The sequence below is a fragment of the Callospermophilus lateralis genome, chromosome 1 (assembly GCF_048772815.1).
Source record: "Callospermophilus lateralis isolate mCalLat2 chromosome 1, mCalLat2.hap1, whole genome shotgun sequence".
NCBI lineage: Eukaryota > Metazoa > Chordata > Mammalia > Rodentia > Sciuridae > Callospermophilus > Callospermophilus lateralis.
In genome coordinates, this window is record NC_135305.1 from 178,094,173 (window position 1) to 178,121,450 (window position 27,278).

Sequence of the window (27,278 nt, forward strand, 5' to 3'; positions counted from 1 at the left end):
TCTGGCCTCAGCGATGGAGGAGTGGGTTGAAGATTATGTGGGGTTAAGCTTGTGGCCTCTGGGGTCAGGCTTGCTGAGCTGAGAGTCAAGGCTCGCTGTGTGACCTTGAGAAAATGATTCTCAGTCTCACCCTTATTTTCCTCAAGTGTAGAATGGGGACAGGATTAGACCCAGCACTGGCCAACAGGAATTGTGAGGCGCGGTGTAAAATGAAAACACAGGGACCCTGGTTCACAAAGAGTTTTAAGACAGAGTGTCACATCAGGTATGGAGCTACGTGTGGCTGTAGCGTGGGCAGTTGTGCTCAATGTGTGCCTGCAAAGCCCATCTTGGGAGACCCTTTGTGTGAAGGGGGTGAGAGTTCGGTGTGATGACGTCATACCTGGTTGCTTTTAGCAGAGTTGTGTGGTCTGGGTGTGCCATCACAGTGACCACCGAGACAGGAGGCAGCCGCTACTCTCATTAGCTCTAGACACAACTCCACCCATCCTCGACTCTCATCCTCGACTCTGCTCTAGAGGCAGCGCCCACTCCCAGATGCTTTACTCTATACCCATGTCTGTGAATATCTCCTTCCCTAACTCGCTTTACCCTCACTTTACCCTGCTCTCTTTTCTTTTTCTTTGTCCATTCCTTCCATTCCTCAGTTGTGCTTTTGGACACCCTAAGCCAGTGACATACCCAGGTGAATGCTGATTGGCCAAGATCTCCACCGTGGGGTTTGAGGGCAAGGCAGGAGATGCCTCCCTTGTCTTGGTTCAGGGTGCACTCCCATGTATTAAAGACCTTGAGAAGTTCTGGAGGGAGCAGACCTTGCAAAAAAGTATTTATACCAGTACTCACACATACTGGCTCAGGAACACTTTATATAATTATCATAAACTCAGTTTTGACATCTGGTAGGAGCCATGGCTCACTGGGCACACGTCAGGTGGGGTATTCTGTGTATCTTCCAAGATGTCATAGTCACACTCCCACAGAGACCACCTAGACCAAAGAAACCACCAATAACGAGTGGATTTTTTTTCCCCCTTGAATCCTGGTGTGGGAAGAAGTGCTTTTGAACAGAAACCCTCCACATATCTATCTGCTCTGCCTTCATGTGTAAAAACCTGTGTGGAGTCTGCCAAATCAGAAACCCAGATGGGCTGAGGCGTAAATTCTGAACAGCAAGAAACTGAGGCATCAGTAAAGGTTATAAAAGGTCCCTCTTGATACAGGTGCCAGCTGGCACCATGTTCTTCTGAGCGCACATTGATCCCAGAGAGAGAAACATTTCCATCCCATCTCTTGCCACTGGGCTTTTAATAGTCAAATTCTTCAACAAACATGGGGATGGTTAATCTCCCATGAAAATGACACTTTATCTATTTTCCACTTCATCAGTGTGACCTTTAAGTGATATAACTCTCTTCCTGTGTATTATGTCTGCCTCTGCAAGCCAGTATGAAATTAAAAAGCAAGAAAGAAAGCTATTTTGCAAAATGTGTGCGTGCGTGCACACACACACACACACACACACACACACACACAGAGAGAATTGCTATTGTGACTGTGGCTGAGGTTTAGAATGGTTCAGAGGTTACGATAATTAAATGGAGTTAATTCTGTCTTACAATTACCTACATTTCAGTTTTGGTATTTGCTCACAAGACTTAAAGGCTTGCAGTTGTTGATACCAGTGGCTTTGAAAGGAGCATTCAAATAAACTTCTAAGCCCCTTCCAGCTATTGATCTCCTCTGCATTCATTAGATGCTGTGAGAACACAGAGCCAGTTTGCTAACAGCAGTTAGCATCTACCTTGTCATGTGACAACTGCAATTATCTTTTTTGGCGATGAATGTGATCTTTGCAGTGATTACCTTTTAAAAAATTTTTCTTAGCCAATTAAATAAAATTCGGTGACATTTCAAAGACTGTTAATCACAACCAAATGCTCTAAATGTCAGGATGCATTGAAATTTTCCCTGCTAACTGATGAATCACTGAGCTAATTGTAGTTCATCATCAGGCCCTTGTCATTGTTATTATTATGGAAAACACTTTCATCACTCTCGCTATTCAATAAAAAAAAAAGTTCTAGACAAATATGAAGAGAAGAGATATTACTCATCAAAGCATTTGAATTTAATTGCATTCTTCAAAATTCTCCAGCTACAGATTGCAGCAGAAAATACCAGGGACCAGCCAGAGAGGACAGTAATGTTTTAAAGTAAATAGCTCCTGGCAGCCCCTTTCTTCTATTCTGCATTATTCAGATATCTTCATTTCTCTCTCTTTCTTTCCCTTTGTTTGGGAAAGTTTTTCCGGAATGTTCTCAAATGAGTTGTATGAACAACAGCTGAAGGGCATTCTGATTTTCATTCCTCCTGAGGTATATAACCTGGAGCATACATCACTTATCTTCAGTAACTTGCTGTGGGGCTTATTCCCTGCTGTGAAGCCTGTGTGATGTGAAGCCTCCCCAAACATTTTCCAGAATAACCTGTTCCCAAGGCCGGGTTACAAGGTGGCTTTTTCTTACTGCAGTAAGAAATAAAATGCATTACCACAAGAGTCTTCATGGAAAGGAAGGTGGGATGTTTATTGACACTTGGACATCTGCTTGAAGGTGGATCTTGTAGTGTGGAGGGGAGGGCAGAGTCTTGATGAGGTTCCAGGTGCAGTGGTGCATGCCTGTAATCCCAGCTGCTTGGGAGGCTGAGGCAGGAGGATTGGAGTCCAAAGCCAGCCTCAGCAATGGCGAGGCGCTAAGCAACTCAGTGAGACCCTGTCGCTAAATAAACTACAAAATAAGGCTGGGAATGTGACTCAGTGGTCAAGTGCCCCTGAGTTCAATCCCTGGTACCCCCAAAATGAAACAAAACAAAAGCCCTGTAATATTACTGTGGAGGATTGGTGGACACACGGGAAGATTTTGAGTGTAGGGATTCAAGGTGTCTCAGGATGTAAATTTCCTTTGCTGCTTTCTGTCAAAGAGTTGATACATTTCTCAGGAACTTCCTGGAATAAGCAGGGCAGCTATTTGCAACTTCTATCTTCCAGGGAAGAGCTTTGTGGAATAGTAAGACATGGTGATAAAGACAGTAGATGGAAGTCATTGGCCAACTCTGTCAAGTGATGGCTTTGGTTTCCAGGTATTTTTATCTACTAACATGGTGGCATCATAAGCCTTGTGTGCTGATAATTCAGGGTATATGTTTGGTATAAGTCATAGCAGTGGCTCTTATGGCCAGGACTAAAGTGAAGCAAGTGCCTAATACATAGAATTGAAGGAGTAGTCACTGTCAAGGTTGTAGCCATAGTACTGACACATGACTCCGGAACTCTGGAAAGGATGGAGAGAGGAAGAGGCAGGAGAAGGAAATTAACATTTGTGGAGCCCTACCAAGCACACCACATTAGTCTCTTTTTTGTTATTATAACAAAATACCTGAGGCAGGGTAACTTTATATAGAAAAGAGTTTTATTTACCTTACAGTTAGGAAGACCCAAAGTCTAAGATCTAGGGGCCTCATTGGATTGGTCTTTGTTGAAAGTCTAATGACAGATGATGGCATCATGGCAAAAGTGTGAGAACAAGAGATGGTATCTTGAAACTGGAAGCCAGAGTAAGACTAAAGGTCATGCTCACTCTTACAATTTGTTCTCTTGAGAACTGCCTTAGCCTCTTGACTGAGAGCAGACCCTCAACGAATGACCTAAGGACCTCCCACTTGACACCACCTCTTAGATCCATATCACTCCCAACATAGCCACACTGGAGGCTGAACCTCCAACACTGGAATCCTTGAGGGACACACTCAAACCAAATCCAAATCACAGCAACACCATTGCTCAAAGACCTCATGCCATTGCTGAAAGTCTGTAAAGTGCTGAGCTGGAAAGTCTGCTAGAGCCAGTCTGCCTGAATTCAGATCCCAGCTATGTTGGGTGGGAGTTGTGCACCCTTGAGCAGGTTTGTTAATCTCTCTGTGCCTCAGCTTCCCCCACAGGTAAGTGGGGATGATGAAAGTACCCATCTCGGAGACTATAGTAAGGATTGAGTTCATACTTGTAGCCCAGCATATAGGGAGCATTTAACCTGTGTTGTCACAGCCACATAGGGATGATATTCTCATCTTATAAATGAAGAAATGAACACTCAAGATCTTATGCTAGGCACACAACTGTGTGCTTTTCATTATACCATGACACACCATGCATGTTTGCTCTGTCCTGAGGCAGTTTCATGTATCCATCCACCCACCCACCCACCCATTCATTCATCCACCTATCCATTCATCCATCTGTCCTTCCATCCACCCACCAGTCACCCACCCAATCACCACCCATCCATCCACCCATCCACCCATCCATTCATCCATTCATCTACCCACCCACCCATCCATTCATCCACTCATTCACCCATCCATCTACCCGCCCACCTACCCATCTAATTACTTAGTTATTCATAGTCCAACTCCACATCAGACTTCTAAGTGCATGAACACTGGGTGCTAATAACTTCAACTCATAATGCTTTTTTCCCCCCTCTCTGGTTTACTAGTGGCCAGCCAGCAAGGCCAAGAGTACATTCCGTCTTTCCACTGTGTCATGACCAAAAGATTGTACAGTTTCAAGATGGCATCTTGAAACTGGAAGCCAGAGCAAGACTAAAGGTCATGCTCACTCTTACAGTTTGTTCTCTTGAGACACTGGTCATACTCCCCCTTGATACCTCTGCACTTAAGAGTTTGACCTCTTTCCTTCCCACTTCTCCCATGTAGGCACTTCCTTTAGGAATTATTCAAATGTCACCTTCTCAGTGAAGTCTTCCCTGACTACTTATTTTAAAAAATTGTTTATATATATAGTTGATGGACCTTTATTTTATTAATTTATTTACTATGTGATGCTAAGAATTTAATCCAGTACCTCACACATGCTAGGCAAGCGCTCCACCACTGAGCCACAACCCTAGCTCTTCCCTGACTACTTTTTAAAAAATTTCCCCCTTCCCCTTTCCTATCTCCCTCTGCTTTCCCCCCTTTTACCTCCTTAGTGTCATTGTTATCAAACATACAACATGGTTTATTTATTAATCTTGTTTCTTGTATGACTCTCCAAAGAGAATATGAAGCTGCAGGAGAGAAGAGGTGTTTGTGTGTGTTTTATCCCCAGCCCTATGTGGGCACTTAGCAAATCCTTTTAGAACAAATAAATAAAATTTTCGGGTTATAAAGAAGGGAGTTTCACTCCTGAAGGTTTAGGATTTCCTCTGTGTTCCCCAGGCCTCAGCGTTATCATGTAATTGTAGGGTTTTAAAGGACATGGTGTTACTTTGAATTGCACCACTAAAAGCATTCATTAAAGGAATTTTTCACCTCGGATTCAAGGGAGGGACACATTACTCAGCCAGCTATGTTTGGTCACTCTGGATCCTCTTCAAAAAAATGAGGAACTTTTAAGACACTAGGGAAAGGTGGAAGTTTTAGGGTTTTGCACACCATTGCACAATCTTGGAATTTCAGCATCCCATACATACCAATAAGTGAACTAATACAAAATGTTACATAAGAATAACATATATCATTAACAACCCCTTAAATAAGGAGTGCTAAAGCTTCTCATATAAATCGTTCTATTCCTGAATTTGTTTTCTATTTGTTCTTGATGTTATTTTATGGCATGTTGTCTACCCGTCAGACCAACTCTAAAGAGCCTCCTTTAGATTTTGGAAGATATGTTGCCTCTCTGACATCCTACTGCCTACAGAATATGCCCTTAAATCTCCTTGTGCCAACTCCTTTGGGCTTGTTTTCTGAAAAGTGGTCCATGCTTGAAGATATGAGAATTTATCCGGGCTACAATTTTTCAGAAATCTTTCCATGGTCTGCCTTTAGTTCCAATCTGTCAGAGCAACCATGGTGGTCCATACCAAAAAGTTTATCCTGTGGGTCCTTCTGGGTGGTGCACAACCAGCTCTTGCACTGAGAGGTTTCCCAAACCCTCCTTGTGCCCCTGAAGTCTTGAAGGTACCCACAACTCTGATGTGTATTTTATTTTGAGCTTATTTCTGTTTGCAGTTCAACCACACGGGACAAGGAAGTATCTGCAGTCAGGCCATCATGCTCATAACTGATGGGGCAGTGGACACCTATGATACCATCTTTGCAAAATACAACTGGCCGGACCGGAAGGTAAGTGGATGCCAGCGCCATCTCCAGGGTGGAGTCTTTATCATTACCTTCTGATTGTCTTCAGATGAGTGTCCCTTGTAGGCTTAATCTCATAATGGCCTCTGGTTTCTCAGCCCTGCATTTTTTGGTTGACCAACGCAGAATACTATAGCTTTCCTTGTTTTCAAAATGAAACTGTTTGGGAAGAGAGAAGAAACCCGTAAAATTATGCTTAACATGTTCAGTGAAAAGATTCACTGTGAAGAATGCTTTGTTCAAATCGGGCAGCCCTTCTCAAGCAAGCGGAACTGCTTGCTTGCTTGACCCTGAACCTACAGAATGGTGACATCGGCCTGATGATCCTGAAAATGTCTCCTTTATGAATCGTGTTTCTATCGTTCCTTCCTCCACCCCCAGGACCACCTAGATGGAACCTCCTCTCCATCTCTCAAGGCCACCTCTGCCTCTTTACAAAACTCTTCTGCTCTCTGTTCTAATCTTTCTTTGGTTTCCAAGTGGACATATTTATTTATCTGGGGTAACATGACATGGTACCCCTGGATGATAGTCATATTTCCGAGTGCCCTAATTCAGAGGTTCCTTAAGCTGTCAGCTTGTCTGAGCTGCCTGAGGAAATGTCTACCATTATGAAGGTCTGGCTCTTACCCCACACTTGTGGAACTATTATCTCTGGAGATGAGATGCTGTAATCCTTGTTTTAATGAGTTCCACCAGTAGGCACAGGCCAGTCAGTTGGCAATTGGTCATCACTGTTTCACTTAAATGGTGGAATTTTAACAGAGGGAAGAGACCAGGCAGCATGGATGTCATTCTGGGGTATCACTAGTGCATTTTTCTGTGCCATGAGATATTACCATTTTTCTGACTATTTCAGTCCAGGTCAAGCATATTCTGCTTTGTCTATTTTGCATATTTATTTTCTGAGAATTGACCTAACCATACACATTTGTCCAAAAAGAAACAGAAGACAAATGATAGCTGCACCCCAGCTGTATCCAGGGAACATGAGATGGAAGATGTGGCTCCTTATTCCCTTAGTCATTCTTGATACACATGTCTCTGATAACACAGAACACAAAAGCATGTTTGTATCCAATACTATAAGCAAGTCTGGTGATTAGAACTATATATATTTTGTACGAAATGGTCCCCAAATAGATCCAGCTCCTTCTCCTGGTGTTTAACTTTAGAAATGGCCACTGTCTCTGAAGCTGGAGGGAATGTGGCTAGGCTGAGCTTACTGAAACGTCTTCAGGATGTTGACCTGGCATCTGCCCAAAGGACAACCAGGATTAAATGTGGCCCTCCATGAGCACTAAGTGTAGGACACAGACCTTGGATAAGGTGGAGGTTCACTCTTGGACAAGGTGATTTTAAATGCTGGCAGCATCTTGAATGATGATCCCCAGGGACAGTCAGGGGCGAGAATTAATTCCTGATAAGCATTTGTGATGTGAAGGGAGAATGATGCTGGATACACATGCATTCCTGCACCTCATAACACAGTTCCAGGTTTGTGGCAGATTCTAATATGCAGCTTTGTGGGGTGGCCTAGTGACTGAGGAGACTAGGTGAGAGACCCTGATACTAGAAAGCAAAAAGAGGGCTGTGGACATTTTGCAGCCAAAATAGAATGTTCACAGGTAACATGACATCTCACAGCACAGTGAAGGTCTTTTGCATCATTTAGGACTATATTGGGGGGGGGGAACAATAATTGAAGAGACCTTTTAATAAACAATTCATTTAACAACAAATGTGTTATATCACACATATCTCACATGCCTATTCCATGAATCTCTCCCATTTGATAATACTGGATGGACAGCATCTCCCACAAATGTTGCTCTTTAAACATTCTGTTCTTGTAGAAAGGCATAGACTGGGGGATGCAGAGTTCTAAATCTTTAGATGAAACACAAATTTCAGGAAGTCTTTCCAGATGAACAATATTGACTTTAGGCCAAGTTTGTTCTTGGATTAAGTGGAGCGAGGGTTCTAGAAATGAAGCCGTTTCATTGCTTATAAAATATTATGAAGCAGAAATAGGTTTCTTTCTGTAGCAAGAGGTTCTTTTTTTATTATTATTATAAATGGATAGCATGCTTCCTTCCCTTCTGCCCCATCCTGGAGAGTTCCATGACATTCATATACACTTCCATTCTCTTCTTTATGAACTTCCCCATGAGGGCATAGGCAATAAATTTGCATAAAAACCCAATATGATTTAGCACTGTGATAAAGTGAGATGATGGGGATTGCCCAGGCAGTCATCTTTCTCCATTATGTTGAATGTTAGCAGTTTAGTAGGGGGTCGTGTCTGACATGCTGTAGTTGGCAATCTCAAGATTGTAAAGTAAAAACAGGAAATGGGTTCAGGGGAGGGAAAAAAAAGAGCTTCTAAGGATGGAATCTGATTCCCATCAGACAGTGGTTCTGAAACTTGAATGAGCCTTGGTAATCACCTGGAGGGCTTGTTCCCATACAGCTTGCTGGGTCCCACCCACCCTGGAGCTTCTGACTCAGCCAGCATGGGTGGGGCTGAGAATCTGGGTTCCTAATAAGTCTCTGGGAGACTTCGATGCTGCTGATAGGGGAACCACACTTGGAGAACCACTGCCAGAAGAAATAGCCCAAGGAATCTGGTTTGGGTCTTGCATGGGGTTTGCCATTCTTGCTTCGCTCTGTTAACCATTGCAAAGACCTGTTCCCATGGTCGAACCTAGGGCACTGGTGTGCGTTTCTTGGCCCACACTCTGTTTAGAATACTGTCAATTGCTGGTCAACATTTACAAACCTGAAGATACTATATAAAAATTTAATGTCTTAGTTTCTCTCATAATGGGGTACAGCTGGCACTTTGAGGTTTACATTCCCTAAAGCAACCAGTAACTGGAGCTGAGAAACAGCTGTTCCCCTTTGACAGCCAATGCACCACTCTTTGTGGTCCTGATCCTCATGTCTCCCCATCATTTCCTCTCAGCCTATGTCACTCACGTGCTTTACCTGCCCATAGGTGTGAAGTCCCTGAACAGTGCTCTTGATTAACAGGTACTTACCATTTTGCAAGCAGGGCATGTGTTTCTAGGCACCAAAGATTTGCTCCCTTCTCTTACATTGGCCCTGAGTCTTCCCTCTTCTCCTCCTGCCAGAACCTGCCATATTCTTGCCCCAATCCCAAACTGCAGACTCCCTAGGAATTGTCTTAAGGGAGGTATAACTTTGTATCCAATACTGTCAGTGCTTCTGGGCCTGACTCTGATGATCCTCCTCCTCCTCCCCCTCCTCCTCCTCCTCCCCCTCCTCCTCCTCCTCCTCCTCCTCCTCCTCTTCTTCTTCGTGAATCTGTGATAGGTTCCCTCTTTCTAAACAATTCCCACACCTTGCAACTCATCCCAGCCCTGCCAAGGAGTGGTGTAGAAAGCCTTGGGAAGATTCATGACTCCTGCCCTGTAGGAGTGTAGGCAGAACCTGTGATTTACATCTAACCAATAAAATCTTGTGAAGGTGAGGGAATTTTTCTCCCTGGTAGTTGATCCTTGACTAATGAAAAGGAATATTGTAATTATATAATAAATGTTCCCATACAGCTTGCTGGGTCCCACCCACCCTGGGGCTTCTGACTCAGCCAGCATGGGTGATTCATGACTCCTGCCCCCATAGGGTATGTGTCCAGTGTGATCTTTAATCTCATACCCTTGAAAGAGAGGCTGGAGTCTCCCCGAGGACAGACACACTTTCTTTGCTGGTGATGAAGTCACAGTTGTTTGGAGAAGCTCATGTGGCAAGGACCTACAGGTAGCCCCAGAACCTGAGGGTGGCCTCCAGCCAACTGCCAGAAAGACACCTGGGCCCTCAGTCTTCCAGCCACAAGGAAATGAATTCCTCCAACAATCTAAGTGAGCTTGGAGATGGAGTCTTTGCCAGTGGGTCCTCCAGATGAAAAGACAACCCTATCAACATCTCGCTTGCAGCCTCCTAAGACCGCAAGCAGAGGGCCCAGCTAAGCTGTGTCTGGATTCATGACGCACAGAAACAGTGCAATAACGCATGCGCATTGTTTTGAAGCACTACCTGTTTGGTAATTTGTTAAATAGCCATTAAAAAAAAAAACTAGTATAAGAAGCAAGGAAAGAAAAACACTTAGCAATGCTATAAAATATCCCCAATTCACTGGGTTAAATAACAATAATGTATTATTGCTTGTGATTCTCTGGGTTAACTGGGTGGTGGTTCTGGTCCATGAGGCATCAGGGGAGGTTGAAGGTGAAGCTGTGTTAGGTGGGAACTTGGCCAGGCTGCCTCCCTCTCCTTGGACTGGCCTTTTCTCCATGTGGCCTCTAATTCTTCAGGACAATGCTGTGTCCAGCCCTTAGTACAGTGGCCTGGGTTCCTTATACTAAGGCAGCTGGGCTCCAGGAAAGGAAAAATAGACGGAAGTCAGGGAATCAGGCCGGAGGAGCACTTGTGAGTGTCATATTTAAAAACTCCTAACCAGGGCCTTGCTGAAGGCAAATGCTTAATAAAACATTTTAGAGTGAGCTGGAAGAGGAAATGCATGATCACAAGTCTATGAAGGCGGCCTCGTGATTGTGCAATGTGTCCCTTGCCAGCATTTCATTTCTGAGAGCAGAAGTGAGGAGCTCTTTATTCATTTATGGGATACCATTTACTTTTGCTTAATATCCATTTTGGTTAGGGGCTTAACGGTAGCTCTTACACATTCGGAATAAAATATGAACTCCTCTATGTGAAAGGCGCTTATTCCAGGATCTGCTCAAGAATGAAAGCTGCATATATTTAAATAAGGAAAATGACTGTACCTGCCACCATACAGTTACTCTTCTAATTTAGAAAGAAGAAAGTCATGGAATTACTTACTACTTATTTCCTCCCCTCTAATGTGCATAAGAGACACGTGCTGGATAGATAGGTAAGAAAGTAATCAATCACGTGATGTGAAGAAGTGATTTGGGGCCTAGCATGGTGGCACACACCTGTAATCCCAGTGGCTTGGGAGGCTAAGGCAGGAGGATCACAAGTTCAAAGCCAACCTCAGCCACTTAGCGAGGCCCTAAGCAACTTAGCAAGATCCTGATCCAAAATAAAAAAATAAAAAGAGCTGGGGATGTGGCTCAGTGGTTAAGCACTCTGGATTCAATGTCTGGTTCCAAAACAACAACAACAACAACAAAAGGTATTGGCAAACTATGGCCTATGGGCCAAATATGACCTTTACTTGTTTTTGTTGCCCGTGGACTGTGAAGGATTTGTACATTTTTAAATGGAAAAAAGAAGAAGAAGAAGAAGAAGATTTCATGACACAAAAAAATTATGTGAAATTCAAATTTCAGTGTCTATAAATAATGTTATTTTAGCACCGTTGCCCTCATCCATTTGTTTCTGTATTGTCTTGTGGCTGATGGCGGGGCTGTGACTGAGGCTGCCTAGCCTGCTAAGCCTGAAATATTTACTATCAACCCTTTAAGGATATTGCCAACTCCTGTTCTAAAGGGATTGTTGAAGAAGTGTAGACCAACCCGTGTGTGGCTGAAGGTCATTGAATCACCTGCAGTATTTTATGCATCAGCTGAATGTACTGGAAGAGAGCAGTGACAATTTCTATTTCTCTTTCCATCTCTTCTATGTGATTGAACTGCACTAGCCACAGAGTAAGTGGTGGAGGGGTGGATGATCCATGCAAATAGTTCTGTTTATGCTGGGGCTACTCTCCCCCAAGTGCTTAGTGACTTTTGCTACTTTTTCTGTACTGAGTCTTCCCTTCCCCTCTTGTCTCCTTCAGACCCCTCAGGGCTGGGTGATGGGTGTAGGAGAGGAGAGGGCTGCAGGCTCCCAAGCCTTGAGCTGGAACCCAGGGCCTGAGATAGGATCTTTATACATGTTAAACTTGATTGCCCTTTGAACTTGATAGTGGCCTGGGTGCATGGCAGAATGTCATAGGCATCAGTCACGGGGCGAACAGAGGGAAAACCCTGGAGAGAATCAGTCAGCCTCTTTGCAAGACCCAGGAAACCAGAGATTCCCAATCTTAATTTGGGCTGCTATGACAAAATACCTCTGACTGAGTGGTTTGTTACTAACAGAAATTTTTGCTCATGGTTCTGGAGGCTGGAAGCTTGAGATCGGGGCATCAGCATTGCTGAGTTTTGTTAAGGGTCCACTTCCGGTGTGCACACTATTGACCTCGTGCATCCTCACGTGGTGGAAAACAGAAGGGGAAGGCTCTCTTGTGGCTCTGTAAAGGGCACTGATCCCATTTTTGAAGACTCCATCTTTATGACATCATCTTACCCTAATCGCCTCCCAGAGGCCCAAACTCCTAATATTGTCAACATTGCAGGCTAGGATTTCAGCACCTGGATATGGGGAGGATGCAGACATTCAGTCTATAACACTCCCTGAACACAAATAAATCAAAATCTCTGTAATTCCTATTACTGTGGGGGCAGGATCAACTTACCCATGGATTAATAAACTTCATTTTGGTTTGCATTACCCTTCAGGGGGTAAGATTTGACCTGTAACTCTCAATTTAACAGATGGCATATTAACTCGTTTCTACTGTAGGTAAATTGGGGATACACACTGTCTGATGTGTGGTGTGGATTATGACCCATTTGTACCTCCTAGAGATCACCACACAATCCAACCTTCATGTGGTTCTATGAAGAGCAAGAGAGGCAATTTAGAATGTTCTGTTTTCATCCTCTCCATTCTCCTGAAATTGTTCAATAAGATAATATTTTAAGCTTATTATTATTATTATTATTATTGGTGCCAGGGATTGAACCCAGGGGCACTTAATCACTGAGCCATATCCTCAGCCCTTTTTAATATTTTATTTACAGACAGAGTCTCACTGAGTTGCTTAGGGCCTCACTAAGTTGCTGAGGCTGCCTTTGAACTTGCCATCCTTCTGCCTCAGTTTCCCAAGCCATTGGGATTACAGGCGTGTGCCACCACACCTGGCTTAAGCTTATTTTTTTATATCCTAAATTTATGAAATAGACTAATAACAACTAACTCTGGATGCTGAGAGTCAGGTACTATTTTAAATGCTTTATGTGTATTTAATTCTCATAGAAACCACATGAGATGGGAACTATTATTATCCCTCCCTTTCTTTCTCTCTCTTTTCTTTTTACCAGAAGAGGGAACTGAGGCCCCAGGAGTCTTCATACCTGATTCAGAGTTCCACCCTGTGTATTGGGAGGAACTGGGCAAAAAGGTCTCCACAGCCAAATGCTGAGCCTGTGTCTTAAAGCAGGATGTGCACATCTTGAGAGTGAAGTGAAATAAAATAATCATAGGTCAGAGTGTCCGTGTGGTATATATTGCTGCAATAGGTACATTTCCTTGGCCTTCTTGCTCCCAAGTACAGGATGATCAGAGTCTAGGACTCTGTGATCTAGGACCCCATCAATGCTGCAGGCACAGAGCAAATTGCATGGCCTCAGGACCAGACATGGTGTGATTTCCCTCTTCTAAAAGGACAGGAACTTCAAAGGTGGAAGTTACTTCAGCTATGTGTGCTGTGTTTTATTATCAATTTTCTGAAGATGATGGTAGCCAAGGGGTCCTTCTAGAGCATGCCAGGGCTCAGGGTTCTTGGAAGATCCTTGGTCACCTGGTGGGGCCTGCAAGGAGGGGACAAAAGCAGCTCTTGGTTTGGAAATAAAGGGAAGCCCCTGGTCATAGCATGGTTTGGGGGTTGTGGCTTTGGAGCACTTTTGAAAACCCCATTGGGAATGGTGGAACTTTGAGTTATGTCCTGTATATCTCTTAGATGGGCTCTCCTGGGGGTTTGCCCAGGCAGGCCTCTCCCTTGACATAATTGTAAAGATAAAGCCTCAAGGCCAAGGCAGCTCTGGCCCAGTGGCCTTCATGGTGCTGAAAGGTTAGCTCTGCCTCAGAGCCTTTGAGGTGGTTTTGCAAAGCCTAGGAATCCTGTTTCCTCGTCTTTCCAACTCTGCCATCCTAGAAAGCAGAGTTTCTGAGCTGGGTTGGGGCTTATCCTTTTAAGAACCCAATCCTTAAACAATCTTAAGCAATTTGGAAGGGTCCCCTGCCCCTGACCCCAACTACATTGTTCTCTTCACAAATCATTTTTTTTTCTTTTTTTGCTTTCCTTTGAGCAGATTGAGAGGACAAGGGACTAGCCCAAGACCACAGGCAATTTGAGAAGGAGTTAAGATAGTGTGTGCTTGTGTGTGTGTACTCAAAATGCCCCTCCCATACTCCCCCATTGACTGTGTCTATTGTTCATCACATAGAACCACATGAATATAGAGAATAAAGGATGGCAGGGGCTGTTGGCTGAGGAAATAGAGGGAAGGGGATCATCATGCAGGTAGTTAAGTCACGCAACAGGGATTTATTGGGGTGTCATTGTGTTTCAGGCTATTGTAACAGAGCCCAGGAGTGTGAGGTTAATAAAACACCTCCAAAGAGACCAAAAAGAAATAACAGAATACTAGTAATTGACAAGTGACAAGGCCAGTTAACTAGAAATTACAATAAATCATTTATCTATCTATCTATCTATCTATCTATCTATCTATCTATCTATCTATTTGGGGTACTAGATATTGAACCCAGGCTCCAGGGGCAATTCACCACTAATCTACATTCTATGTAATTTAAAAAAAAATTTAAATTTGAAGACAGTGTCTTGCTGTCTTGTTGAGGCTGGCTTCGAACTCACAAACCTTCTGCCTCAGCCTCCTGAGATGCTAGGATTACAGGCATGTGCCAGTACACCCTGCTATGATAAATCGGAATGAGACAAATGTGAGTGTGAATCAGGGAGTGCTGTGGTGGCACCTGTTATGGATAGGGTGACCAAGAAAGTCTCTTGGGGCGGGGGGTGGCATATATGAATGAAGGGACCCCAGTGCAGACAGTGTTCTGCTAGGGGGGATGAGGAGAAGTCAGGAGTAAGGAGCTGGATGATGAGCAGGTGGCTGGAGCCTGGGAGATTAGGAAGACAGGCAGGGACTACCTCCTCTGGACTTCGGTGGGCACAGTAAAGAGCTGGGATTGTGATCCAGGGATAATGGTGATCCAGGGGATAGCTGTTGAATGGGGGAGAGATGTGAATTTCAGAAGTTCTTTCTGGCCTTTGTGTGGAGAATCAGTCAGTGAGATTAGGACTGGGCCATATGGTTTTAGTCCTAACCATCTTCCTCTCTGACTTCAGGCTGGGTGGTGGCCTAGGTCATAGATTCTTACTTCCAGTCACTCTCCCGGGGCGCTGCTGTTTCTAGTGGCTATTTTATTTCCAGGCTTGGGATTACATGCCTGTAATCCTACCGTCTCAGGAGGCTGAGGCAGGAGGTTTGTGAGTTCGAAGCCAGCCTCAACAAGATAGCAAGACACCGTCTTCAAATTAAAAAAAAAAAAATTTAATTGTACATAGAATATAGATTAGTAGTGAATTACCCCTGGAGCCTGGGTTCAATATCCAGTACCCAAAATAAATAGATAGATAGATGGATGGATAGATAGATAGATAGATGATTTTTCTCTGTTCTTGTTTTCCTTCCCTTCCACTCCCTCTTTCCTTCTCCCTGACTGGGAAGCACATTCTGATCTACGAGTTTGGGGTGAGTCCTTGCTGTTACTTGATTTTTTTTTTTTTTCCAAGAGTGATAAATCCTAAAGCCGTCTTAGGGAAAACATGGAGAACATTCATTTCTCATGGTCAGTCAACGGTGTGACAGGGAGAAGGCATTCTCAGTCACCGTGGGAAGAGCTCCGGCAGCTGAGGAGAGAGTGGAAATGGTTCATTGTCTCCTGGTTCATTTTTAATTACTTCTGCGATATTAGACATCCTGTGACTCCAGCAAGAAGAACATGACAAGACAAGTTTCGAAATGAGGCCCACTGAGGCGTGGCCGCTGCCAGCTACTGAAAGATCACATGGAGGCAGGGGCTGGAGACAGCTGACTGGCACCTTCCCTGCTGCGACAGCTGCTGTTTCTCTTCCTGGACTTGGTTGCTGGGACCTTGGCCTCCAGCCAGGTGCTACTGTCTTCAGAAAGCAGGTGATGGAACGGTGCACCTTCCCACCAGGTCACCTCCATCATCGTCCAGAAAATGCCTGTGCAAATAGCCTCCCTGCACTAGGGGAAGAGTCACACCCTCTTAGCTCACAATCCATTATGACTCAGCTCCACCCTGTGGGCAGCACTTCCATTGCCATGGCTACTCCCATGGTACAGGTGAAAGAATGAGCCCCAGAGCCCAGAGCATGAGACCAGGGAGTCTGTGCCCTGTGTTCTCACATTGCCACCCATCGGAGTTCCCCCGGGGATTGGTGATTGGGGGAACTTTCTAAGAATGTTTCTTGGGTTCCATTCCTTGCAGTCAGAATCCTGAAATCTGAATGCTAATAGGTGGCTCCTAAAGTATATTTCCCGAGTTAATGCAGGCTGTAGCGTCCCCTCTATGGCTCAGCAAGGAGCATCTGGTCAAGCTGAAGTACCTGAGAAAGGCCACTGGGAAGTTATGTCAGGCAGGGCCCAGTCAGGGGCAGACAGCCACCCATTATTTGAGCACAGAGAGTTCAACGTTAAGCATTGTTAAGCAGGTGTTGAGGACTGCAGGGGCACTAGGGGACTCTAGATGTTGTGAAGCAGCAACTGCAGGGAACAGTGCCTACAGGAAAGATGAAGGGAAGAGGTCATTAAGTACATTTGGATGCCAAGAGAAGATGGCTGTGGTTCTGGGGCACAGACTTCTAAGGAGAGCCTGGTAGCCAGTAAGTGCTGAGGTATCTGAGCTCAGAAGAGGGTCCTTTGAGACTGAAAAACCACACTTTTGAGATGAGAGTGCTGGGTCTTTGAGAAGAATGCAATGGATCTGATTCTGTGCATGTCATGATAACTACCACCTGGATTCATTCTCCGAGTTTGCTAGAGCAAAGGAGCCAACAGGGAGTGCCTTCCTCCATGAATGCAAACCCGCCCCCCAACCATTGGTCAGACCCTGGGGCAGATCCTAGCCAGAAATAGCTGGCCAAGCAGAAATGTGGTTCACACAACCCTGGCCCCAGCCCCACCTTACAAAGACTGCAGGATTTGGTGCCAAAACACAATAGCTTATTAGCTGGCACACCCAATAATAGCTAGAGGCTTGCCAAATAAGTTCTGCAATATTTGTGAGCCAATCATATGTCAAGTTCTTATTTCCTGGGTTTTTATTCCTCTTGGACTATTAAGTAGGCTTCTTTCGGTATGGGTGGGGGTGACAGGGCAGTGCTACCTAATGGAAAAAGGGTGGACACATTTCTCCATCTATAAAATGGGGGTAATTATGCACACTTTGCAGATTTGTTAAGATTAAGCAAGACAGGGACTGGAGTTGTGGCACAGTGGTAGAATGCTTGCCTAGCACCTATGAGGCACTGGGTTCGATCCTCAACACCACATAAAATAATACATTGATTAAAGGTATTGCGTCCACCTACAACTAAAAAAAAAAAAATTAAAAAGGAAAGATAAAAGTTTAAAAAAAGATTAAATAAGATGGTGTGTTACCAAGCTCAGTAATAGACACATGATGAACAATATGCAATGGCTGTATCGTTCGGTGTTATTACTATGATTTTTAGCTACTTTCATTGCTCAACCCCCCTCTGTTATAGTTAAAATGCTATTTTACTAGATGAATTCAAGATGGTGTAGCAATATTTTTTCAGATGTGGGCAATAGAAAGTACTCTTTTATCCCTGAATATGGATTAATCTTATGTGGTGTCTTGGTTGACTTATAAGAAGATTAAAGTATTCAGCTGCATTTTCAAAACATTTCCAGGATTTTCCTTATACCTGTTACATGAATTAAAAAAAAAAAATACTTGCAGTAACCTTTTTATCTAAACTTCTGGCACTCGGCAAAATATAGTGGGAAATATTTGACCATTCAAGTATTACGAATTATGATAAATAGTACCTAATGTTCATCAATTTGGAAGAGTGGTGGGGAAGATGAGCCTTTGGGATTAGTGAAATATAAAAAGGATATGTGACATGGAGTATCGTGTCTGTGTCACTTATCACTTTTCTAGAGAGGTGGTCAAGGCTCAGATTGCCTGGGTGTCTATCCAAGCTTTACCATTTCTGAGTTTGGGGCATTGGATTAGTGATTTAATCTCCTTGGGCTGAAGTTTCCTCATCGAGAAAGTGGGTTGGGGAGTAAGAACCCTGGCACTCTCTTAGGGGTCTTGGGGGGTGCACATGTACAAGTCCTTAGAGAAGAGGATTATGATCTGCAGGATCCTGGACCAAGCTCAGCAGGTACATCTGAGTAAAATGCCTCATCACCTGTGCAGCTGTGGAAACAGGATGTCTTCTGTGCACACTGGGCACAAGAGGTTAGGACATGTGAGTGAGACACTTGGTGAGTTTCAAAGCAGGTAACTGGTTTAAGCTGCTTGACACTGTTTTCTTACCTCATTTGCTCTGCTGGCAAAGCTCTCCCCTAGGTGGACAGAAAGCCTCACCTAGCGAGAGAACATGGACTATGAACTTGCTGGACCCAAGTCAAGGAGATCTGCTCTTCCAGAGACGCCTTGCTTTGGGGAGCCAGAAATGAACCAGCAACCACCCAGGAGTGCTGGCAGCCACCTCATTTATGCCATCATTTGTGTTCATTATCTTATCAGTTGACTAGTTGCCCACTTCCTTGGTAGGACAGGCTAGAGAGTAGGATGCAAGTGAGGGAAGAACCCCTCCCTGACACACACAGGCTGTCAGGAACATGCCTGGTGTGGGGGGAGTCAGAGGCCCATAGGCCTGGCAGCCGGCTGAGTTTCTCCACCCAGCCACACCCAGCTGATGTTGCAGCCAAACCCCATTCTTGCCCTATTCTCAGATGTGTTTTGCCAGAAGCAGGCACCTCGTGGCCCCCTTCCCCACACAGCAGTCAGAGACCTAATTTGGTGTATTTGGGCATATGTATACACTTACATTATCATGACCACAAACCAGGTAAGAAACATTCATTTCCACCAAAAGTTTCTTGAGATACACCTTCTTGCCAAATTTTAAGTGCCCAAAACCTTACTGTTATAACTAGAGAAGCACTACATTGTGCAGGACATTCCTGCAATCAACTCTTCTTGTGTTGACCACAAGTTTAAACCCATTCAAAATTCCCCAGTCACACCCTCTACCAGCCCCTGGTAACACCCATTTTATTGTCTCCTTCTATACCTTTGGCTATTTCAGATGCCACATGTAGAAGGAATCATGCCGTCTTTGTTCTTCTGGAACAAATCTCACTTGTTTTCCTGGTCCTTTGGAGTTGTTGCAAATAGTAGGATTTCCTTCTTTTCAAGGCTGGATAATAGTCCCTTGTGTGTATAGATTACATTTTCTTTTTGTCCATTCTTCTGCCTGTGGTTATTTGGGTTGTTTCTGTATCTTGGTTACTGTGAATGATATTGAACCAAACTTGGGAGTGCAGCCATCTCTTAGAAATCCTGATTTCAGCTGGTGCAGTGGCGTGCACCTCTCATCCCAGTAGCTCTGGAGGCTGAGGCAGGAGGATTTCGAATTCAAAGCCAGGCTCAGCAATTTAGCGAGGCCTTAAGCAACTCAGCAAGACCCTGTTTCTAAATAAAAAACATAAAAAGTGCTGGGGATGTGGCTCAGTGGTTAAGAAACCCTGGGTTCAATCCCCAGTACCCCCCCCAAAAAAAATCCTGATTTCGATCCCTGTGGATATATATCTAGAAATGGGATTGCCATACTGCTTCTCCATGATGACTGTACTAGTTTACAATCCTACCATCACTGGGCAAGTGTTCTCTTTTCTTGAAAACATCCATTTCCCATTTCATTTTTAATAGTAGCTATCCTAACAAGTATAGGGTGATATCTCATTGTGGGGTTTGGCATTTTTCTGATGATTAGCAATCTCTACACCTTTTGGCCATTGAATATGTCTTCTTTGGAGAAATGTGTGTTCCAGTCCTTTGCCTACTTCTTAATTAAGTTTAGTATTATTATTATTAATTTAAAAATTTGTTTTAATTAGTTATACATGACTGTAGAATGCATTTATGCACTTTGATATATCATATATATATGTATAGGGTATAATTTCTCATTTTCCTGATTGCTTTTATTATTATATTAATAAGAATATTATTTGATATTGAGTTTTTTTAGTTCATGATAATATTTTGAAAATTAAACCCTTATCAGATATGTGGCTTGTTTGTCATGTAGATATGGTTTGGAGGGGCTGGGGATATGGCTCAAGTGGTAATGCACTCGCCTGGCATGCGCGGGGCACTGGGTTCCATCCTCAGCACCACATAAAAATTTAATAAAGATGTTGGGTCCACTGAAACTAAAAAATATTTTTAAAAAAATTCTCTCTCTCTCTCTCTCTCTCTCTCTCTCTTAAAAAATAGATATGGTTTGGATTTTCTTAGATATGACACCAAAATTAGAAGCAATAAAAATATAAATAGTAGTACCTGCATAAGTAGTTCTACATCAAACTAAAAAGCTTTTGTTACAACATATAAAACAACCAGCCAGGTGCTGGGCACACCTCTGTAATCCCAGTGACTTGGGAGGCTGAGGCAGGAGGATCATGAATTCAAAGCCAGCCTCAGCAATTTATGGAGGTCCTAAGCAACTTAGGGAGACCCTGTCTCTAAATCACATATAAAATACCGGGTGGGGATGTGGCTCAGTGGTTAAGCACCCCTAGGTTTAATCCCTGGTACCAAAAGGAAAACAATCAATAAATGACAAAGCCAGCTATGGACCTGGAGAGAGACCCTTTGGAAACTGAAAGCAGATGGTACCAATGAATCCTCCCCTCTCATATCCTGCCCTGGCTCCCCACTCTGTGCTGAGTTCAGGGCAAAGTCCCATCTCTGGTCAACAGGGCCTAGCTCCATGGGTGCTGGTTTATCTGAATTGTCTCTCAGCGCTGTCCTGCCCTCTGCTTAGCCCGCAGTTGTCATGGCTACTTTGGGGCATTTGCTTTCCTGTTCCTTCTACCTGGATTTTGTAGGTTTCTCCATTGACTCACTCCTCATTTCCTTCATGCCCTGGTTCAGATGCTGCCTTTCCAGTGACTTCTTTCCCAACTGACTGATTTAAGGTCCCCCCTGCTCCCGGCCTCAGCTGTCTCCCAGCTTTCCAGTTATTGATGGCCCTTTTCACCTGTAGCGTGTTAGGTAGAGATCTTAAAGAACTACGTTGTGATTGTCCTCTCATCCACCAGAAGCAGAATCCTGAGAGCAGGGCAGGGTTTCTGCTTTGTCTATTCCTGTGACCCAACAGACCAGGGACACAGGGAGCCTCAGGGAGCCTTCCTGAATGGCAGCTGAGTACTTTGCTGAGCTCCGTGCTAGCATCACCTCATTGATCCTGGCAGCACTTTTATGACTTAAATATTTACAGTCTGTCCCTTTTATAGGCGAGAAAAGGGAGTTGAGAGCAGGTTAATCGACTTGACTCCCAAAGCCCTGGTATTATAGCCTGATCCCCAGCTCCTCTGCTGTCTGAGACCCTGGGGTGGACAGGGCCTGCCTGGGGTTTCCCTGTTGAGCTCTCTTGGGGATATGCAGAGTGCCCAGGGACAGGATGACAAGTGCCAAGAAGTGTGTTTTGAGTTCTAAATGGTGGTGGACTAATTTTTAGGACCACTGCCATGGTTGGACAGAATGATCTTGGACAGTAAAGTCTTCCAGGGAGGGGATTTCCCAGCACCTTACCACCTCTAATAGCACAGATCATGGTGGTGACGGATGATTGGTATCATAATCTCTGCAGCATTTGTCTTCCCTGGTACTCACCAAGGATGGGTTCCTGATTTTTTTTTCCCCCACAAAACATAATACCTAGCCCTGTGTCTGACACATAGTAGGGGTGCTTAGTAAACATTTATGGAAGCAAGGAAGAACAAGTAGATTTGGGTCAAGGGACAGTTTCTGCATCCTTGCTGCAGTGAATGAATGCTATATGCACAGAGAGATAGGATTTATCTTTTGAACCAGATTCCAGCAGTGCATCAGGAAGGATTCCCAATCCCAAAGCCTGACCATGAGCCTTGTGTCTCTTGGTACTTAATGCTTTTTCCACATTGTGAGATCTTCATCCCAGAGGAGACTTCTACTTCCTCAGCTAACATTTTTGATAGAGAAATTACCTTTATGCCTCATAAATGAAGCTCCTTCTTCTAGTAGATTCTGAGAAATCTGATACCCTCCATAGACTGACCCTTGTATTCCCTCTTGAAACATCTGGGTATAAACCTAAGGCTCCTGATGCCAAATATTTTGGTTATCAACCTGTTATGCAGCCGGCTACTCTTACCTCGATCATTTCTATAAAAACTATGAAGGGAACAGATTTATAGGGCTCTGTGAGTGTGTTCTATTACTGCAGCCCGGCACTCTGTGCCTGGCTCCTTTCAGACCCTTTGCTCAGCCCAGAGCCTCCCACAAGAGCCTTTACGCCCTCTCCTGGGATCTTCACATACAAGTTGAGTTTGGTTCATTGTTCACTCTTCCATAACATAAAAATAGATTTTATTCTATTCTCTTCCCTCCTTGGGGATTCCTATCTAGAAAAGAAAACAGCAGAGGGCAGTGACTAATGGGCCTCTTTAGGGGAGACTCTTATGAGCCGCATGTTCACTGTCAGACATGAATTTTGCAGCCTGACGTGCGTATTTGGAAAGAATAGAGGCCCGCATGGAAATCCGCGCTGGAATGTGAACCTAAAGTGAGCTGTCGAGGGAGGTTTAGCTAATGGCCAGGAAGCCTCCCGGGGGGGCCCCCTCAGAGCCGGGGAACAGATTTTCAAAGTGCCTTCTGATCCAGGGAATGCTAGCCTGGCTGGAGGCCGGCATCTGGAGCCCTTAGGGTCAGAAGCCTGAAGTTTTGGCCCTCTTGACTCTTGCTTCTATGAGTCTGACCCTCGAACTCATGGAAACTGCAAGGTTTTTAAGATTTGGATTGCTTCCGTTTTTTTGCTTTCACGTGATTTGTTTTGAGCCTCAATAGGACAGAGAAAGAAAGTGATGAATTTAGAATTTCAAAGGACACTGTTCTGTATCAGAACTCAGAACAGAAGGATGTCTATGTAAGCCAAGGAGACACGAATTGAAATGTGTTTTCTCCCTGCAGAATAATTACCCTGTCTCCTAGAGTATCAGTTCCCTCCCTTCCTCTTGACTTAGGAAAGGTTTTTTTTTTTTTTTTTTTTTAATGAGCTTTTCCTTATTAAATGAAAGTTCCAGCCTCCTTAAAGAAAAAGAAAAAAACAAAAACAATCCAGGGAGTCCTGTGAAGCTAGGGTTTGACAGCTGGATCCCTGAGAGAAGGAGAAAGGGATGGAGTTAAGATTGTAAGGTACAGGTTTCTGCTTCTGCCGCTTGTAGACAGAATGCCTAGAGATCCCTGAACTGGTGCTACAGATTCACTACCACAAGTAAAGAGCCGACATAGTGGTCCATCCAAGCCTCCAGGACATTCCCAAAGGATCAGCTGTTTGGCTCACAGAGTTGTCTCACAGATCAAAGTTTGGACCTGCACAGTATGTTTTTAATATATATTCATATTCACATATCTTTAGAAATATGTATATATTAACATATTCATGTATGTTTAAGATATATGTACATATTCACATATATATTCCCACAATACTAAGATACTTATAATACATATGTGTATATATATCATCAGCAAAGTATCCCCTGACCACAGTTTCTCTTCTTGCCATAGACTTTTATCATACCTGCTATTTTTTTCCCCCTGATATGAGGGATGGAATCCAGGGGCAATTTACTACTGAGCTAACTGAGCTACATCCCCACCCACCCCCCTTTTTTTAATGTTTTATTTTGAGACAGGGTTTCTCTAAGTTGCTAAGGCTGGCCTCGAACTTGCAATTCCCCCAGCTTAGCCTCCCGAGTGGCTGGGATTATAGGCATGCGCTACCACGCGCCCTGCTCCACCTGCTATTTTCCTTAAAGACACCATCATTTATGTTTAAAGTCAGATATTCACTTGAAGTTTCTCCCAGTTATTAACTCTTTGTGCACCGTATGCACACATGTCCCTCTCATTCATCAATATATACTCTGCATTTAGCTGTTAGCACTTAGTAGCTGCTTAATACGAAACTGCATGTCTGCATGTGTGTGTATGAATGGGTGTGTGTGTGTCTGTGTGTGCCTGTGTGCATGCACATGCATGTGTGTGTAAATGCATGAATGAGGAGTAGGGTGTGGATAAGTGGATGGGGGGATATGGGAATGAGATGAATTCTCTGTACCACTGAATACTGAACACAAAACATGTGCTTTTAGGGTTGAAAAGACTCAAACCATCATGTGTGGGGCCTGACATCCCCTTGATTGGCTCACCTGTGATCCCCAGAGGCTAGGCTTATTGACCAGAACAAAGAAGAATGTAAAGGGAGTCTGCTAATAGCCTAAATGCCATGCATGATATCCAGCAGGGTTTAGGCACTAAGTGCTTACCTGGAACAGATGTGAAGGGCTTAGGAAGGCCTCTTAGACAGAAAGCTAAGAGTTCCCTTAGGGGTTGGCATCCCTTTCTGGACCTCATCCTCTAGACACCTCTTCCAGCCATGGCTCAGGCCCTCCTGCACCCTCAGGCTCAGGCCAGCGTGGGCACTGCTTCTCTTGCCTTGTAGCTTCAAGGCCAGGAGCTTGCCACACTTTCTTCTCTCCTCCATTGCCACCGGACTGATGTCTGTGGCAGAATGTGCAAGAGTATTTAGAAGAGACGGGACAGAGGAAATAATTTCTCATTGTTCCTTCCAAAGTGAAAACCTAATAGGAGTAACCAAGAATTAGAGTCTGAAGTTTGAAGAGACAAAAGCAGAGTGTGTTGTGCAATTTAGCCTTCAACTGTATGATCAAGCCACTCCGTTGTCTCTAAACTTCTGACTTGTTAAATGGCCTTGCTAATACATCCTTCCCAGTTCTGTTGCAAGAAAAACAAAAGCATGTGGTAGTACCATTTGATCCACCGACCAGAAAGGGAATGGGAAGAAAATCTTGAGGCCAGAGAACAGGATGAATGAATTAGAATCTCCAGTAACACCCTGAGAATATGAAAATGTTTAAGAAGGACTCTCGAGAACTTTCTGGAAGGATCTCTCTCTCTCTGTCCTGGCCGTGGCTGATTTTAAATTTTAAAATTTACAGCCGTGGCTGGCCAGGCTTTGTTCTCACACGGCCTTTGGGACCTTCCCATATGTGCAGGAAGCTCTGCGGGCCTTGGTGTCTTGTGGGCCTCTAGTTGGCTTGTTTTAGAGCCCATGTGGGACCTCCTGTTATCCTCATCTGGGAACCCCAAGGACCATGTGAACTGAAGTGTCATCCCTGGGCCTCTCAGGTTATCTGCATGGTGACTTGGTCTTCAAGGCACCGAGACTTTGATCAACCTGTGGCAGAAGGCTTGTGTGAAACCCTTCCTGGTTTTCTTTTTTAAAAACACAAATGGAATCTGGAATTGATCCCAGATAAGACATCTGCCTCTTAATTTCACTTCAGAGGGGCAGGATGACAAGAAAGGCGATGAAGACAACTAAATGCATTTATGATTTATGCCCCTGGTGATAAATCAATGGATGATTTCTCCCCAAAATGTGGTCCCTGCTGGCCTAACTCATACCAGCTGACACATCTGTGAGATGCATAAGGGAACAGGGGCCGAGCCCCTTCCTTGCCATGTGCACACCAGTCCCAGAGCCTTGCACCCTAAGGATGGGGGTCTGGACAAGTGAGCAAGGGGGTCATCCTCATGCAGCCAGGACGATGGCTGCCTCCTGACATCCTCTTGTCCTCCTTGAGCCTGTGTTTCGCCTTCCTGCGGTTGATGGTACAGTCACGTTCAGCCTGTCCATCATTCCCCTCCAAGATTCCTTTCTGTGCTGCCCTTCTGGCGTATGGAGTTAAGATTTTTTCCATTCTATCAAGATGACTTGAGCCAGCCCCGTTCTCACCAGTATCCCTCCAAGCAAATGGGGAGAGTGGAAAATCGTTATCAACTCTTTCATTACCTCCAGCTGGGCTGCACCCAATCTGAGAAGATAAGGTTTCATCCCAAGGACCAGCTTCAGGCCTCTGGACCTGGCTCTCTGGAGCACTCCCTTGGGAAAGCTTTGGAGGGCCAGTGTAGTTGGAAAACGAACCAGTGAGAGCAGAATCTGCCCTGGCCAGCAAAGCCTGTGGTGGCCCTGGTGCCACAGGTTCATAACCCTCTGTCCCCCTGCAAGGTTTTCTCTTATCCCAAAGGCCCGACCTTATCTTTCTGAACTCAGAAATGCACAGTTACATGTGCCAACATATTCTGTCGCTCAAGATGTTAAAAAAAAAACGTTGTACCATTTTCTTGACCACTGGGTAGACAGAGAGCAAGCAGCTGCATTGCTTCGTTCCTCACTGGTTTTCTGAAGCATCATTGGAGGCGCATTCATCCAAGAGTAATTTGGGGTTTGTGAAGGGAATGTCACCATTTGTTTTACAAGTTGCCTGTGCACAAAGCTGCCTGGTTGTGCCTCTCACTTCCTCTGGATGAAGAATGCCTTTGTTCCTCCATTTCTTTGGTCTTTGTTGGCACACACTGGATAAATTCTTTGGAAAGCACCAAGGCCATTTCCAAGGCCTAGACTGGGAGGTGAAACTCACTGGAGATGGAAGGGGCAGAGTGGGAGGGTCCAGAGACTCGTGTTTTCAGCAGGAGGTATGCAAGGTGAAGGAAGTGCCTGGTCTACTTAGAAGTTCTGCAAGGAGGGAGAAGCCCGGAGCCTTCAGCGGCTGCAGATGGAGGTGTCACGGTGAGTTGGAACACCAGGGCTTCAGCTGCAACCTCTGATGTGGGGACCAGGTGGCCCTGCTCCACCTAGGCAGTGTCGAGAAGGGACCACAGCCAGGTAGTAAAGGTTGTACATTTGCTGCCTCTGTTGGTTTTTTTGCATTACCACTGTCCCATTCAGAAATAATATGCCCACAGCCTTGATTCTAGGGACATCTAATAATATACTGAGCTGATCTAAGCTGCCT

At 44.5% G+C, this 27,278-nt stretch overlaps 1 protein-coding gene across 1 annotated transcript in view; it reads left to right on the plus strand.

Annotated features, from left to right (window-relative positions):
- Window positions 1-27,278, plus strand: part of Cacna2d3 (calcium voltage-gated channel auxiliary subunit alpha2delta 3) — an 870,922-nt gene that overhangs the window by 436,410 nt on the left and 407,234 nt on the right. Inside the window, exon 11 of the mRNA XM_076868261.1 lies at window positions 6,070-6,183. Coding sequence (XP_076724376.1) covers window positions 6,070-6,183 — 114 coding nt within the window. The remainder of the gene's footprint in view (window positions 1-6,069; window positions 6,184-27,278) is intronic.